This window comes from Sinocyclocheilus rhinocerous, unplaced genomic scaffold, assembly GCF_001515625.1.
Source record: "Sinocyclocheilus rhinocerous isolate Xijiao unplaced genomic scaffold, SAMN03320098_v1.1 scaffold551, whole genome shotgun sequence".
Taxonomy (NCBI): domain Eukaryota; kingdom Metazoa; phylum Chordata; class Actinopteri; order Cypriniformes; family Cyprinidae; genus Sinocyclocheilus; species Sinocyclocheilus rhinocerous.
In genome coordinates this window covers 587,136-603,396 of record NW_015624564.1, presented here as the reverse complement: position 1 = coordinate 603,396, position 16,261 = coordinate 587,136, and the positions used below count along the sequence as shown (strand labels likewise).

The window sequence follows — 16,261 nt, the reverse complement described above, 5'->3', positions numbered from 1 at the left end:
ATATTTATTATGTTATGTTATGTTATGTTATGTTATGTTATGTTATGTTATGTGACCCTGGACCACAAAACCAGTCTTAAGTCGCTGGGGTATATTTGTAGCAATAGCCAAAAAAACATTGTATGGGTCAAAATTCTTGATTTTTCTTTTATGGCAAAAATCATTAGGATATTAAGAAAAGATCATATTCCATGAAGATATTTTGTAAATTTCCTACCGTAAATATATCAAAACTTAATTTTTGATTAGTAATATGCATTGCTAAGAACTTCATTTGGACAACTTTAAAAGCGATTTTCTCAATATTTTGATTTTTTCTCAATATTTTTCAGATTCCAGATTTTCAAATAGTTGTATCTTGGACAATAAAATTGTCCTATCCTAACAAACCATACATCAATGGAAAGCTTATTTATTCAGCTTTCAGATGATGTATAAATCTCAGTTTCGAGAAATTGACCCTTATGACTGGTTTTGTGGTCCTGGGTCACATGTTATGTTATGTTATGTTATGTTATGTTACTATATATTATTATTGTCGAATGTCATTCTAAAAGAGACAGTAACCATATTAACTCATAAGGCATAAACATTAGTTCACTAAAAAATGAAACATTTTCTTTTCATTAGTGACATTTATGTGGAAAGTAAGATATTTTTACATTTACATACAAAATTTATCAGCCCATCCAAAAACCTGAAATCCCATAGTGATGATTTGAAACAGTTGATTAGTGTCTCAACATGCTTTTTCCGAGAGCTTGACGTGAGCAGTTTATTTGCTGTACATGTGCTGAAAGTCAGTCTTGCTACTTTGCCTTTGGGGTTGTCATTCAAATTAAATGTTAGCTGCTTGATGTGTGTGTGTTTCTACAGTATCTCTAAAATTCTTCCATTGTTCTTTGAAGATCCTGTGGAAAATGTGACCGTTGCTGGCATATGTCCATGATGTCTTCATCCCCCTTCTCTTTTCCTCCTTTCCTATCTTTGCCTCTTGGAGGGACACAGTAATGGAATTATATTTTCCGGCCTCTCCGGAGAACCGTGAACTTGACCTCTTTGACAATGGACACATAATGTAATGTGAATATTTGGAGTGTCCACAACTCTCAGGATGTGACTTCAGACTGTTCTGTGTTTTGTGTGCGACTCTTGGAGAATGTCAGATAACAGGAACGTTATCTTTCCACAGCTACTAGGGGAATCCCTGCTCTCTGTCTCTTGGTCAAACAGACCTCTGCATATGAACACTGCAGCTGACTAGAATACAGAACTGAGATGAAACCCCACACATTTGGAGCCAAGCCTTTTGTGTCATCAGTTATAAAAGACACTATTTAATGCATGTTTACACAACTGTCATCTTACAAAAATGGCCTTCATAAAGAATGTCTTTAAACAAGATATACTTTTTGTTGACAAGAGCTTCCAGTTTATATGAATTCACTCTTTTTCACCCCAAAATTAAAATTTGCTGAAAATTAAACTCACCTTCAGGCCATCCTAGATGAGTTTGTTTCTTCATGGGAACAGATTTGGAGAAATTTAGCATTACATCACTGGCTCACCCATGGATCATCTGCAGTGAATGGGAGCCGTCCAAACAGCTGATAAAAATATCATACGAGGTCGTATTTTGGCCAGAAGCAACAGTTTAAAGTTAAAATGCCTTAATAATGGATTTGTTTCTTAGCTTTTCACTTCATTAGACATTAATTGATGGACTGGAGTTGTGTGGATTGCTTGTTGATGATTGTGATGTTTTTATCAGCTGTTTGGACGGCTCCCATTCACTGCAGATGATCCATGGGTGAGCCAGTGATGTAATGCTAAATTTCTCCAAATCTGTTCTGATGAAGAAACAAACTCATCTACATCTAGGATGGCCTGAGGGTAAGTACATTTTCAGCAAATGTAATTTTTTTTGGACGAACTATTCCTTTATGGCTGTAGGAAGATTTTGGAACTGACATTTTTTTATGTAAATATTATTATTGATTAATTGGCCTGGCTGATGCAGTATACTGGTCTGTCACGAATAAAATATAATATCATAGTTTTAGATGGAGTATAGCATGTCATGTCACATTGCAAAACCTAAAGTACTACATTGTTACTGAATTGCCTTTTAAAGAAAACTCTGAAATTGTTTGTGACATTGTTTTGGAGATAAAATGTCCAGATTCACCTTTACAAGAATGTGTATGGGAAGAAACCAGACACAACCAAAGACAGAATATTGACTGTCTGTGACCAACAGTAAATATTTCATAATGAAGAAGAATTAAACACAACTTAAATGTGTGTGTGTGGCAGACCTGCTCTATGTCTGTCAGGCTCCTATGAGTATTATTTATAACTCAGATCTCAACTCTGATATTCATGCCATGTGTTTTGCTGCATTATCTCGCCTTTCAAGTCCTCCAGGACTTTTACTCTGTGACTGTGTGTATATGTGTGCTGAAACAATGTTTTATTTTATCGTACTGTAGAGCCATGCTGCATTGTGTTATATGGCTTAAGGGAATAATAGGAAAATGATGACTAAATTTTTTGCCTTTGAATCTTTAATTACTGTTTGCTCAGTGCATGCATCTTTTTTTCTCATTTATTCATCCAGCTTGTTTTTAATTTTGCAGCTCTTGCCTTTACTTTTGTTTATTCTGTTTTGATTGATTAGTTTGTCTTTATAGTTTGTGAAACAAAAGAGCTTCATTTATTATACATTCCCTCTTGAAGCTATGTGTGTGTGTGTGTGTTTGTGCATATGCTTGTGTGGGTGTAGGCTGCATATTTCCTGAGGCAGAATGTCTCTTCCACACAGAAGCCATTGTCTCTGTCTCTTCTGTCCTAGTGACCATGGCAAACTTTCTATCTTCTCCAGGGAGACAGTGATGTTTGTTTGGTCACCCTAAGCAACAGCCGACAATCATCTGATGCATCTCTAAGCTGTAGAAATTTCTGATGGCGTCACTGGCCGATGTTCAAATAATTCAAAGGGCAACACGGAATGACAGAGATCTTATTAGAAATTTTATAAACTGTAAATATGTATGATGAAATTATATAAGAAATGGCTAACAAAGATGGTACGATACGATTGAATCAGTGAAAACCACAATCATTGCAAAACAAAAGTTTTTGCAGTAAGTTTTTGGCAAAAATATCAGAAAAAATTTAAGTTGTTTTCAAAATTTGACATGAAAAATTACAATTCTCCTGATTCTGACATTGCCAAAAGTTATAATGTTTATAAAGAGACACAAGTTGTCTGCTGCAAATGCCACATTCTTGCACTTAAAACTAGCCTGCAAGATGGGAAATAGCAGCATGCAAATTGCATTCAGCACAAATTTGTAAGCAGTTTGCGGCGGTTCATAATTCCCTTATTGAATTGGTCGCTAAAACAACCCAAGCACTGCATGCAAATAGCACTATCAGCCAGCACAGTCCATTCTTAGTGAATTCCCTCCTTTGAAGAACTTCCAAACAATGACAATGTGCTGTGTTCATCAGTGAAACGAAGCAATTGCTGTTAGTTGAAAAGAGCAGCTATCACCAACAGCTGGACTCAAGATGAATGCATCAGTACTCGCTGCAGCAACACCATTACATGTGTTTTCTTCTATAGCTTTTGCCAACAGTGGCTTATAAAATGCTTCCAGCATCTGTTTCATTATTTTTATCTCGTCTTGTTGGTGTGGTTCAGCGGTGGGAGGATGTGAATGATCCTGACTGGCTTTAATCAGGGTTAGGAAAGTGTCTCATTACTCACAGAGCCATTTGCCAGAGATATGCTACATTCACACATCGGATTGAGCTTGTGAAGCAGTACTGCTGTTCTTCATATTTATAATGAGATGTGCTTAAGCAAGCTTGATTTCATTATATTTCATAATTACAGTTATTTATTTGAACAATATCTTAAAATATTTAATCACCACCAGTGATATTGTAGCATTATGTATATACTATTATAGTATTTATTAATATTTTGAATTAGATTTTGTTTTTATATTTGCAGTTTTCATTTTAATTTTAGTTTTGGTAATTTTGTTATATGCTTGTCATTTTTTTTTTCATTTTTAAAATATTTTTAATGCACATATTCCTAGCTTTAATTAATTAAAATTTTATTTCAGTTTTAGTAATTTTATAACTTAAACCAAAATTTATTTTATTTTGGTTAGTTGCAACATTTCTAGTTTTTCATCTAATATTTTATAATTTAATTTAATTTTTCATTTTTAAAATATTTTTAATGCACATATTCCTAGCTTTAATTAATTAAAATTTTATTTCAGTTTTAGTAATTTTATAACTTAAACCAAAATTTATTTTATTTTGGTTAGTTGCAACATTTTTATAATTTAATTTAATTTAATTTAATTTAATTTAATTTAATTTAATTTAATTTAATTTATGAAAATTATTTTTAATAATTTTAGTTAATAACAACACTGAACGCCTAGTTTTAATCTAGTTATCTAGTTTATAAAAGTGATGTAACTTTTGTGCAACATTTTGGTGAAATTTTCCTTTCATAACTATTTATTTTAATTATTAATTCACAAAATGTAGAAAGAAATCGAATGGGCCAACAACCTGTCACCTCATTTTGGAGTGAGACAAATGAGAAAACACTTCTGCTTGTTCTCTAAATTATCCCCACTCTCTGTAAGCTATCCCTTCATTTCTCACTGTCCTAAATGGTCTTTTCCCAGGCTCTGATCCCATATTTGTTTTCTTGCCCATTATGTGGTGGTGCTGTACCCTAGCTGGCTGGAATTCCTGGCCCATGTCATCAGCGGTTCCTCAAAAAGGGTTTATTTACAGCCACTGCGCTTTATGTCGTCGGAAGGAAACACTTAGTTCTGATGTCTTTTATTAAGTGTGTTTGAATCCAGCTGTTTCGCTGGTGCTGTATGTTGAACAATGTGCCTTATCTTCAGGAGTTTGTGTTTTGTCGGGGCGCACATTGCTGGGTCTCCTCAGGGTGGTTTGAAAAGATTAAAGAGATTCGGTATATTGGGAATTAAAACCAACACACTCTCTTAGGTGTAAATCTGAAAATTCTCTGTCTTATAAGGAACTTTTTGGAAAAGTAGACCACATAGCTGTCTGTGATTGCTCAGTGTATGCGTGCACCTACTCTGTCAGCTTTGAGGTGTGTACTGAGACCTTTTATATTGTATGTATGTTGTATATTGTCAGATGAGGATCTAGATCCCCTGAGGCAAACAATAGCAGCCGAGACACACCTGTTTATTGATATTTGATACAAGAAATGATGCGAGTGTTAAACAGCTGAGCGGTGTCTTTGTGTGCTTGCTGTCCGCTCTCTTTATTCTTTTGACTTCTTTTTCTTCCTCTTTTTTCAGCTTTTTTGGCATGGTAAATAATTCTACATTGCACTGTACAAAAACAGTGCAAAGCAATGTACATAAATGGAGGAAAATAACTTGAGATACACATACAAAATGCATGTTATTTATTTATTTAGTACTGTCCTGAATAAGATATTTTACATAATATATTTACATATAGGCCACAAGGCAAAATAATAGGTGAGATTATAAAAATGACCGGTCAAAAGTTTAGATACACTTGATTCTTAATATTGTGTGTTGTTACCTGATGATCCACAACTTTTTTTATTCTTCTTGGTGATGGTTGTTCATGAGTCTCTTGTTTGTCCTGGACAGATAAAGAGCCCACTGTTCTTCAGAAAAATCATCTACGTCCTGCAAATTCTTTGGTTTTCCAGCATCTTTTTCATATTTGAACCCTTTCTAGCAGAGACTGTATGATTTTGAGATCCAAATTTCCACAGTGATGACAACTGAGGGACTCTTACAACTATTCAAAACTATTACAAAAGGTTCACACATTAGCTGATGCGCAATTATTAATTCATAATATTTTGCACACACACACACATATATATAGATAGATAGATATGTGCAAAATATTACGAATTAATAAGGAAGAGAAATATTAATACTGTACTTTGCTTTTTTCTTTGACTTTTATCATTCTCTTATTCTCTCTTTCTATACTTTCCTAAGAACAAATATCAAAAACATTGCCAAATACTTTCTCCCTGTCTCTTTCTGTTGGGCTTGGCGTTGATGCAGAGTGCACATAAATGTCTGGATGCATTCCGCTTTAAGCATCTAGAGCGCCTAGGAACCCAAAAACATTAAACCCTGTTCTTGAGAGAGGGCCACAGTGAGCGTAACACACTGTCCTCACCAAATGTATGAGAAAATCTCAAAAGTAATATATCAAAGAGCAGTGAAGAATTTGATCTGGAACTCGTTTGATTATAGCGAGGCAAAAATGAGAGAGAAAATCAGAAAGTGACCTGGCAGTATTATTTGATTGGAGATATTGGATTACTGCCAGACCGCTGCGCACATTGCAGCGTTTAGTGCAGACAGCTCTGCTGGGGGTTGAAGCAAAGTGTAGTCGGATTCAGCCAGTGTCCCGATTAAGTTTCATCTGTGTGTAGTGTTTTATTTAAACTGACCTCATTCCACAGATCCAGGGTTAAATGACATCAGCCTTTGGCATTCAGTCAGTGGCTTAGTAGTGCCCATCTTGATTCATATTCCACGCTGCAGTCCAGAGTCTGTTGACTGTAGCAGAGCAGTGTAGTGAAAGATTTGGGTAAAGGTTATGAGTAAAAAGTGCATGTAACACTTTCTATGAATAATTGGGTAAATAGGGCTTGAAACATTTATTTATTTTTTGCTATTTCTATTAGGATTTCACCATTACCCATATTTGGGACTGCATATTATATATTTTTAAACAAAGTTTAATACCTTAATTTGTGTTAGATTTGTCTTTTTAATTGTAATTATTGTAATTAACAATATATTTAATTAATGTAATTAAATGATCCGTTTATTTTATTATTTAATTGTTTTCTAATAATTTTTTTTTATTTTAATTTTATATTAGATACATAACATTCATAGGTTATCTCGCAAAAGAACAAGGGATTTGTGTCTTTATTACATTGTAATTGGATAGTAATGGGACACGAATATGTACCTTATGTGAAAGTATAAACTTTGAGTGAATAAAGGATCATAGTCTACCTATGTAATTGTTTTAGTAGGCCATAATGCCCGTGTCGAGAGAGTTTGTCCTTGCTGTTTATTTGTGCACACCTAAACCTGTTTATTTGTGCACACCTAAACCTGTGAAAGCTATCAACACAGCAGGCGAACGGAACAAACAGTGTGTTGCGAATTTCTCTGAATAAACAAATAATGGCATGATGGTGGCTCAAATACAACAAACTAGGGAGGACATATGAAAAATAAACACAGGTGTTGTCATTATTTCAGGCAAGGTAGAATAGGGACAGGATGTTAGCAATGTATCCTAAGCTCATATTTGACCTGAAAACATTTTTTTTTTCTAGTGTACTGTATGTTGACGTGACCACTCCCCCTTCAGTTCACCCTGAACTTCACTGAGATTCTGATCTTCACCCTAAACCAGGGCTGTCCAAACTCGGTCCTGGAGGGCCGGTGTCCTGCAGAGTTTAGCTCCAACTTGCCTCAACACACCTGACTGGAAGTTTCTATGGCTGTGTCCGAAATCGCCCCCTATACCCTTAAATAGGGCACTATTTGAGGGAACAGCCATTTTTAGTGGTGTCCGAAACCATAGTGGACGTTCTCGAGTGCACTCATTCAATCCCACAATGCACTGCAAAAACGAGTGTACAACTGGTGCACGCTCAACGGCTAGAGAATGCCCAAATTGCCCATAATGCACCGTGAGAGTCACGCGCCGAATGAATTCCCGCATCTCGCCAGAAGATGGCGCCCGCAGCTGATTAATCAATCCGTTCATTTTTACAAAGCGCTCATCCATGGCGTACAGCATAATGTACAACACGGGTATAAATTCATTGTAAATTGATTATTAAATTGTTTGATTTGGGTTTATACATAATTTCCGTGACAGAGTTTAAGATAAATCCTTTAATCTTACTACTGGAGCTGCTAGTTTGCTAGTTTCAAATGATTAATAAACAGCAAGCACAAACTATGCAAAAGCGGCATTCCTTCCGGTGCACTCAGTGTCCGAATTCACTACTCGTTTTCATTCACTCCTTCTAGTGAACTGAATTAGTGACCTAATGTAGGGAATAGTGAATGAGGGTATAGGGGGCGATTTCGGACACAGCCTATGCCTAGTAAGAGCTTGATTAGCTGGTTCAGGTGTGTTTAATTAGGGTTGGAGCTAAACTCTGCAGGACACCGGCCCTCCAGGACCGAGTTTGGACAGCCCTGCCCTAAACTAATATATGTTCACAGTAGCACCACAAGAGTAATAAAAACCAACCTGAGAATGTTTAATGGTTTCCTAAGCCAAGCATTGAAACTCTCAGATCTAAAATAATCTCAAAAACAGTATGGTTTTCTGCTCGTTGTCTTTTTATGATTCCCAGTATCTCTACAAAAGGTGCTTCAGTGCTCATGTGTGGAATAATACATTTAAATCTTTCTCTTTCTCATTGCAGATAGTAAAGCTATAGTGGACGGCAACTTAAAACTGATCCTGGGGCTCATATGGACCCTTATCCTGCACTACTCCATTTCCATGCCCATGTGGGAGGATGAGGACGATGAAGATGCCAGGAAGCTGACACCCAAACAGCGCCTTCTGGGCTGGATCCAGAACAAGGTCCCCCAGCTGACCATCAACAACTTCCACAGGGACTGGAGAGATGGCAAAGCCCTCGGTGCCCTGGTGGATAATTGCGCACCTGGTGAGCAGAATTCTGTGGTTTATGATCGCTTGGCGACAAATGTGTCATGGTACATTAATCACATGTGGTCTTACATGGAAAACTTTTCATTAGCTTCATTAAGTAGATTCAGGTATCAGTAACACTCATCAGGGAGATGTCAAGAGTCATGCAGAATCCGCGTTGCCCTAGGAGTTGGGAAGCTGGTTTGATAATTACAGCATATGATCTCACTGTGGAAAGAACAAGAGAAGTGGAGTACAATTGGTGACCTCAAAACCAGTGATCACTGCTTTCCAAAACATAATTCATGAATCAAATACCTCTGGATAGGTTTGGACTTACACTAGTAGAAATCCTGAATCCCATGCAGTTCAGAGAGGGTTTAATGGATGGGTCAAGTCCATTTGGAAGTGTGCATGTCTGTCCTTGTCAACTACATAATCAAAGCAGCCATTCTGGCATTGTGAATATTTTCAGGACTCAGGACTTGGCCACATATCCTTCGATTTGTCTTTCGTTAAAACATTTATGAATCACATTAGCATGTGTTGAAATGTTTCCTTCTTCTGACAAGACATTTTGAGGTGTGTTCTTAAAGAGTTCAACATGTTTCACAAGCACAAACAGCAGTTTCATTGTCTTTTGTCAACTTTAGTAAAGAGAGCAGGTGTAGATGTGGTGGTGGGTGAAAGGCAGCTGTACAGTCATTTAAGGGTCCATTTCACACCCAAACACAATGGGCCACAACTAGATGTGCTGCTTTAACATTCAATATCATTGTAAGTGTTGAACTGGGATTTGACTGGTGTCAAAAACAGCTTGTAATACAGAGATATTTAGATTGATTCATCAGTAGAAGTGGTTTAGGTAGTGAGTGAAAGGGCTGCTTACTGAAAGTTTGAGGGTTCGAGTCCAGCAAGGAATCAGATGAGATGACTAGATCAGATGACTTCACCGCTGTATTTTTCCTCCTATGCTGACAAACTGAAGGACACTGCTATAAAACACAACCATTGTCTTCAAATTAAAAAGGTATGGCTGATATTGTGACCCCGAGGAGAAGCAATGCGAGAGGTGAAAGATACATCATCTTTGCAAGTTTCAGGTGTTGAGTTGAGTTTGTTGGCTCTGCTAGCTGCTAATGAGCCCCTGGTCTGGGCTGTAACTGAATGGAAAGTGTCAGAGGCTAAGACAGCAAACATGCTTAAGTGAAAACACATGCTTCTATATGCATTTCCTGCCAACATGCACTTCATTATATTTTTCCCCGTGTGCATGTGTGGAAAAGCATCTCTTAGCATTAATGATGCCAGAAAAAAGTTAGATTAAGTATTTTTTTAGTATTTCAGCGCTTATGTGTTTATCACACTATATTGAAAACCCTTATATTTCATTTTTTAATTATATTTTTTTATTAGCAAAAGTTTTAAACTTTATATTTTTTTAAAATATTCAGACTTGCACGGAAAGAATGATCAAATCACTGTAAATCTAATGTCAGTTATAATTGTATTGTAACATTTGCATGTCGAGTTATGATCAGTCTTTTTCAAATTATATATTTTTTTCTCATTTGATTTAGGTTATATGATTTATAAAAGGAAAGTGAACTGTATTCGATTCTCTAGTTATGTTAACTATGGTTTTCCTCCAAAAATAACTGCATACAGACTGTCTCACACTTTATTTACCTCCCCTGAAGTTTCCTCCATCTAATTTGTTTTCCGCTATTTTGGATCTGCAGGGTACTGTAAATAAATACCACTCTTGGCAAGTTTAAATGCATTAAAAACCTAAAATTAAAGGTTTATCAGTGTTAGCAGTAGCACGGGGCCTGTTACAGATACTCACTGTCCGACCGCAGGCCTGGAGATTCTTGGAAAACAATCCTACATCTGATATTAACGTTTTGGCAGTTGTTGAGGAGTCTTGTGGCTTCAAGGCTCTCTGGTTCCATTTGAACTAAACACCTCTTACTCTTTGAGTGTAATCCAGCATATAATAACAGTTTTAGTCCAGACGGCATTGGTGTGTGTTTCCTTCAGGGAAGCGTTCGGAGCTATGAGCTTGACCATGCTTATTAAAGATTGGAAAAAAAGGTGAAGTGATGGGAAACTGCTCATTTGAGAGCAGTCAAGTTGAACTAAAGAACATGGATTAATAGATCCCTGCTGTGGAACAGTGGGTCTGCAGCCCAAGATAAAGCTCAGATCTGGCTCTTCTCTGTTTATCTATAAAGCAATATGCAGGATAATTTTAAAGTAAGAGTGCATTTTAGTCCTATACAGTAGGAATTCTGATGTAGAACCTACATGATTCTCATGGTTTTAGCAAGAGTTGACTAACTGTTTGCATCAGTCTGCTAACTCTGCTGTCTTTTGTCTTCATCTAAGGCCTGTGTCCGGACTGGGAGACATGGGACCCGAGTCAGCCAGTGGAGAATGCAAGAGAAGCCATGCAACAAGCCGACGACTGGCTCGGTGTGCCTCAGGTAAGAAGCAATCACTTATATTTATTAGGACTCATGCTATTTAGCCTGATTGAGAATGTTTTCTTCTTTAGCAGAGCAGGACTGGCTGTTTTGTAGGCCAGTTCTGACTTTAAGAAGTAGCTCATAGCTGCTGAAATTATATTATGACCTCATTATTTTGAATGATCCTCTGAGTGAGTGTGTTTGTGTAAGAGAGAGTCAGAGAGGGTAAAAGAATATGGGGCGTTGTTCACACAGACTGTACAAATGAGAATTTCTGGCATATTAAACATTAACTGGTTAGATTTTGAAAGCTGAAAAGCAAAATATGTCAGTGCCACATTTCTAGGTGGTTTGAAATCTGATTAAAATCATATTTTAATTCAGATGTAGACTCAAAGCTCTCCTCTTTCTCTCGCGTTGACTTATTTGCACTAGGTTCAACTGTATTTTTTTATTTATAGTATTACTTCTTTTTAAACCATGTACTTGCTATCTAAATGCCTTAAATGTATGCATTTCTTAACTGGTTAGATTTTGAAAGCTGAAAAGCAAAATATGTCAGTGCCACATTTCTAGGTGGTTTGAAATCTGATTAAAATCATATTTTAATTCAGATGTAGACTCAAAGCTCTCCTCTTTCTCTCGCGTTGACTTATTTGCACTAGGTTCAACTGTATTTTTTTTATTTATAGTATTACTTCTTTTTAAACCATGTACTTGCTATCTAAATGCCTTAAATGTATGCATTTAATTTTTTAACATCATAATGCACAGTAGTTTCTATACATGAGAAATTAATACTTTTATTCTGCAAGGATGCCTTAAATTGATCAAAAGTAACAGTAAAGACTTTTAGAATGTTACAAAAGGAATGTTACATAAATGCTGTTCTTTTTTTCATCAGAGAATCCTAAAAAAGTATTACAGTTTTCACAAAAATATTAAACAACACAACTGTTTTCAACATTGATAAGAATAAGAAATATTTCTTGAGCACCAAATCTATAGCATAGAATGTATATTAGCATATTAGAATGATTTCGGAAGGATCATGTGCTGAAAATTCAGCTGTGACATTACAGAAATAAAATGCATTTTAAATATATTAAAATAGAAAAATTTTATTTTAAATTGTAAGAATGTTTCACAGTATTACTGTTTTTTAATGTATTTTTGATCAAATAAATGTAGCGTTGGTGAGCATAAGAGACTTAGACCCCAACACTTTTGAACAGTAGTATATAGGAGATATTTACTGCACTGTCAACAGCAGATCTATTTTTATTGCTTACCAAATGATAGTACAGACAGTCTGCCTTAGTGTAACTGCCATGCAGAAATCTTTTTCAACTTATCTTTAAAGAATACACTAGAACACAAATTTGTGTTTGAGTAATTGAGATAAATAGAGAGTCCACATCTATTGAGAGAAACAGTAGGTCATTGGATGCTTTGAGCATGTAGGCTATTGCTGCAGCAGGAGAGGTAGAGCTTTAAATTATGGGTTTTAATAACAAGGTGCATATTTCTTTTCCTGTCCCTGTTGTTCTCTCGTTCAATCTCTACTTCTGTCTTTCTGCTGTGTTAAATACCATTTAGAGCTATTTCTAGTTAGCTCTTAACCTTCCAGCCTAGCGTTAAATATAGCAGGACACTTAACCAGCAGGACATGAAAGACGGGACTGAGGGGAGAGGAGAGGCAGAAAACATTTTCCACAGCTTTAAAAACGTTAAATGTACTTCATCAGTTTTGTGCCGTAGACCATCACAGCATAGGGCTGTGTTTATATCTGACGATTGATTCTGGCAGTAACAGTGCTTGAAGAAAATGTCAAATGAAGTCAGTGAGACGTGGTTCTTTGTTTCAATCCTTCTCCAGAGGGCTATAGCAATGCACATTTTAGGTGTTTCACTGATGCAGCCATTACAGGTCAATGTTCCCCCTGCTACTCAAATAATGAGTTGTATCAGGTGTTTTTGATGAGGAAGACGTCCAAAATGTGTTACATGGGTTGCCCCAGGAGCTGGATTGAGAAATATTGCTTGAATGGCATCCAGAAATCACGACTGAGATCAGAGATCAACCAGTATGTAGCGTGTGTCTTCTGACCTCTAATTTTGCACTTTGTCCATCCAGGTGATTGCTCCAGAGGAGATTGTGGATCCTAACGTAGACGAGCACTCAGTGATGACCTACCTGTCTCAGTTCCCCAAAGCCAAACTCAAACCTGGTGCCCCACTGCGATCTAAAACCCTGCACCCCAAGAGAGCCAAGGCCTACGGCCCAGGTGAGACTGACAGATGAATTTGTTAATACTTCTGAATGACAGACAGCAATTATGAGAGAAAACATTTAGCCTACTCCACCTCAACTCAAACCTTTGCATCTTTCGGTAGGTATTGAGCCCAAAGGTAACGTTGTGTTGAGGCCAGCTGAGTTTGTGGTGGAGACTGTGGAGGCCGGGCTTGGAGAGGTGTTGGTGTACATTGAGGATCCAGAGGGCCACACAGAAGAGGTCATCTTCTAACTCATCAAACTTCTTTCATTGTAAAAATAAGTTAATCTTCTTTTATTCAACCTGTAATAATAATAATAATAATAATAATTCATGATTTAATTCTCATGATTTTTAAAATAAATAAAATAATTTAAAAAAATTATTATAAAAAATGTCATGGTAATTGATCTAATATGATTTAATAGTAACACATTTCAGTTTTTTTTGTTATTGAATGAGGTTAAGACACTTGAGCCTTATTAATAGGGCTGCAGGGATACACAAGAAAAACAACTGTTTTAACAACTACCTGGTGAATGTCTTACTAATATGTCCTTTTTCACAGGCCAGAGTAATTCCCAACAATGACAGGAACAGGAGCTACTCTGTGGTCTATGTCCCAAAAGTGGAGGGTCTGCATAAGGTAACAAAATAATAAACAATGCTGATGTTCAAGATTTATGAAAATCAAATTTTTTAATTCTACTTAGGTCTTGTTATCAGACATCATTTTGTAAGGTTTAACAAAAGGACCTTTAACTGTGACAGATGAAATGGAGTGATTGTAACTAAGGGATATTTCTTTTTTTCTTTAGGTGAAGGTGTTGTTTGCTGGACAGGACATTGACAGAAGCCCTTTCCTGGTAAATGTGTCTAAAGCACTGGGAGACCCGAACAAGGTGCAGGCCCGTGGGCCAGGTTTGGAACCGGTGGGCAATGTGGCCAATAAACCCACCTATTTTGACATCTACACAGCAGGTAATGTCAGGGAAATGTTGCTACTCGCTGTTTGCTGTGAGACTAGAGATTAGTTAAAGATCCTCGTGTATTTGTGACTCCTCAGGTGCAGGAGCTGGTGATGTCGGTGTGATCATTGTGGACTCTCAGGGCCGCAGAGACACAGTGGAGATCATTCTGGAAAACAAGGGCGACAGTGTTTTCCGCTGCACTTACTGCCCCATTCTGGAGGGCCCTCATACTATATATGTGACATTTGCTGGCCAGCAGATACCAAGAAGCCCTTTCAGTGTCCACATCTCAGAGGGTGAGACACATGTCCTCACTTTGTGGCTGATGATCTATCTTAATTCCTTGAAAAAATATGATACCTGATAAGTTAGAAGTCCTGCAGTCTTTTTATGGTCACATTATTGTTTAACACCAAAGCTCTTAATGCACCAAGAAAACAACAAGTGCTTTTATTTGCCTGAGCCTTCGACTTGTTGTTTTTTGCTGCATTAAAAGCATGCCACGTTCTTTCTAAAATGTCTTATGCCCCGGTTGAAAAGACTAGCATGGTTTTACTGGTAAATCTGGTTCGCTTACTGTTGAAGACCAGCACCCAAAACACAAGTTTCAGAATGCTGGTCTTTTCAGTTGTGGCATTTTGTGCCTAAAGAGCTTATTTTCCACTTGTAATGAGTTCAAAGTTGTTTGATTGACAGCATACTAATACTGGACAATTCCCAGAGAGACCTGCTTTCTGTGGCGCTGACTGAGACCAGGTTGTTTGGTTTTGAGCTCCGTTTGCTCACTGCTCCAGGGTTTCACCACCCTCCCGATGATGACGAAACGCTTTATTGTGTTTCCTCTCTCCTCTTTCGCCTGTGTGTGTCATTCTAGCTCCTCCGAGCGGCCGGCAGATCGGCTCCCCGGTTCACATAATCCCTCAGTCTATACGCACGCCGCCCTCAGAAAAGGCCAAGAAAATGCCTCCCCCAACACCACCCAAACCCAGGCGACCAAGTTAGTACGGGCCACCCGGGGGGCGTGGCAGATGCCTGCTCGAGCTTGGTCCCCTCTCTCCTGTCTCCTCTCCTCCCCTCACCTTGGATGTGTCCTCTCAGGCACACCACCTCTGGCTCGTTGGCATGCGCTGGCGCTTTGCCCTCTGGGGCAGCTAAATCAACAGGAAGCTCAGATAGAGACCGGAAATGATGGGATGAAAGTGTGTATGAGTAAAAGTGAGAGTGTGAATGAGAGTAAGAGGAGGCTTAGACAAGTGTTGTGAATGCTGCTGCTGGTCTTGTTTTAACCGATGCAGAAAAAGAGCCACCATTCAGTGGTGGGACTGGACGATCACTTAACAGATGCTCAGCACACCAGGACCACTTTTGATTGGATTCTGCTAATATTTATAATTTAATAATAATTCAGAATTTAACAAATTTAACCAAATCCCATAATTAATTAATTATTTTAAAAATATTAATGAAATAATTTAACAAAGTAACAAACTGGTTTAAATTAGGGCTGAAGATGTTAATCAATCAAGATTTTATTTTATTTTATTTATGTGTTTAATGTGTTAATATAACAGCCCTTGTTTAAACTATTCACTTTAACCTGAACTGACATTGCATCTATTTCACACCTACAATTTTTAAAGCCTTAAAAATTAAGATGCTAGAACCTTATTTAGCATCAGAGAGCCGATATCTGAGTGACCGTTTGGGTGTGTAATATAGTCATCTTCATCTTAGAGATCACCATCATTGTCATCATGATCGT

The 16,261-nt window shown here is 37.3% G+C and overlaps 1 protein-coding gene across 1 annotated transcript in view; it reads left to right on the top strand.

Moving 5' to 3' along the window:
* The window catches only part of LOC107743297 (filamin-C-like), a 57,728-nt gene that overhangs the window by 15,152 nt on the left and 26,315 nt on the right, over positions 1-16,261 (top strand). Inside the window, exons 2-9 of the mRNA XM_016556472.1 lie at positions 8,549-8,797; positions 11,173-11,270; positions 13,390-13,540; positions 13,650-13,768; positions 14,097-14,174; positions 14,347-14,509; positions 14,595-14,795; positions 15,374-15,496. Of these exons, the coding sequence (XP_016411958.1) occupies positions 8,549-8,797; positions 11,173-11,270; positions 13,390-13,540; positions 13,650-13,768; positions 14,097-14,174; positions 14,347-14,509; positions 14,595-14,795; positions 15,374-15,496 (1,182 nt within the window). The remainder of the gene's footprint in view (positions 1-8,548; positions 8,798-11,172; positions 11,271-13,389; positions 13,541-13,649; positions 13,769-14,096; positions 14,175-14,346; positions 14,510-14,594; positions 14,796-15,373; positions 15,497-16,261) is intronic.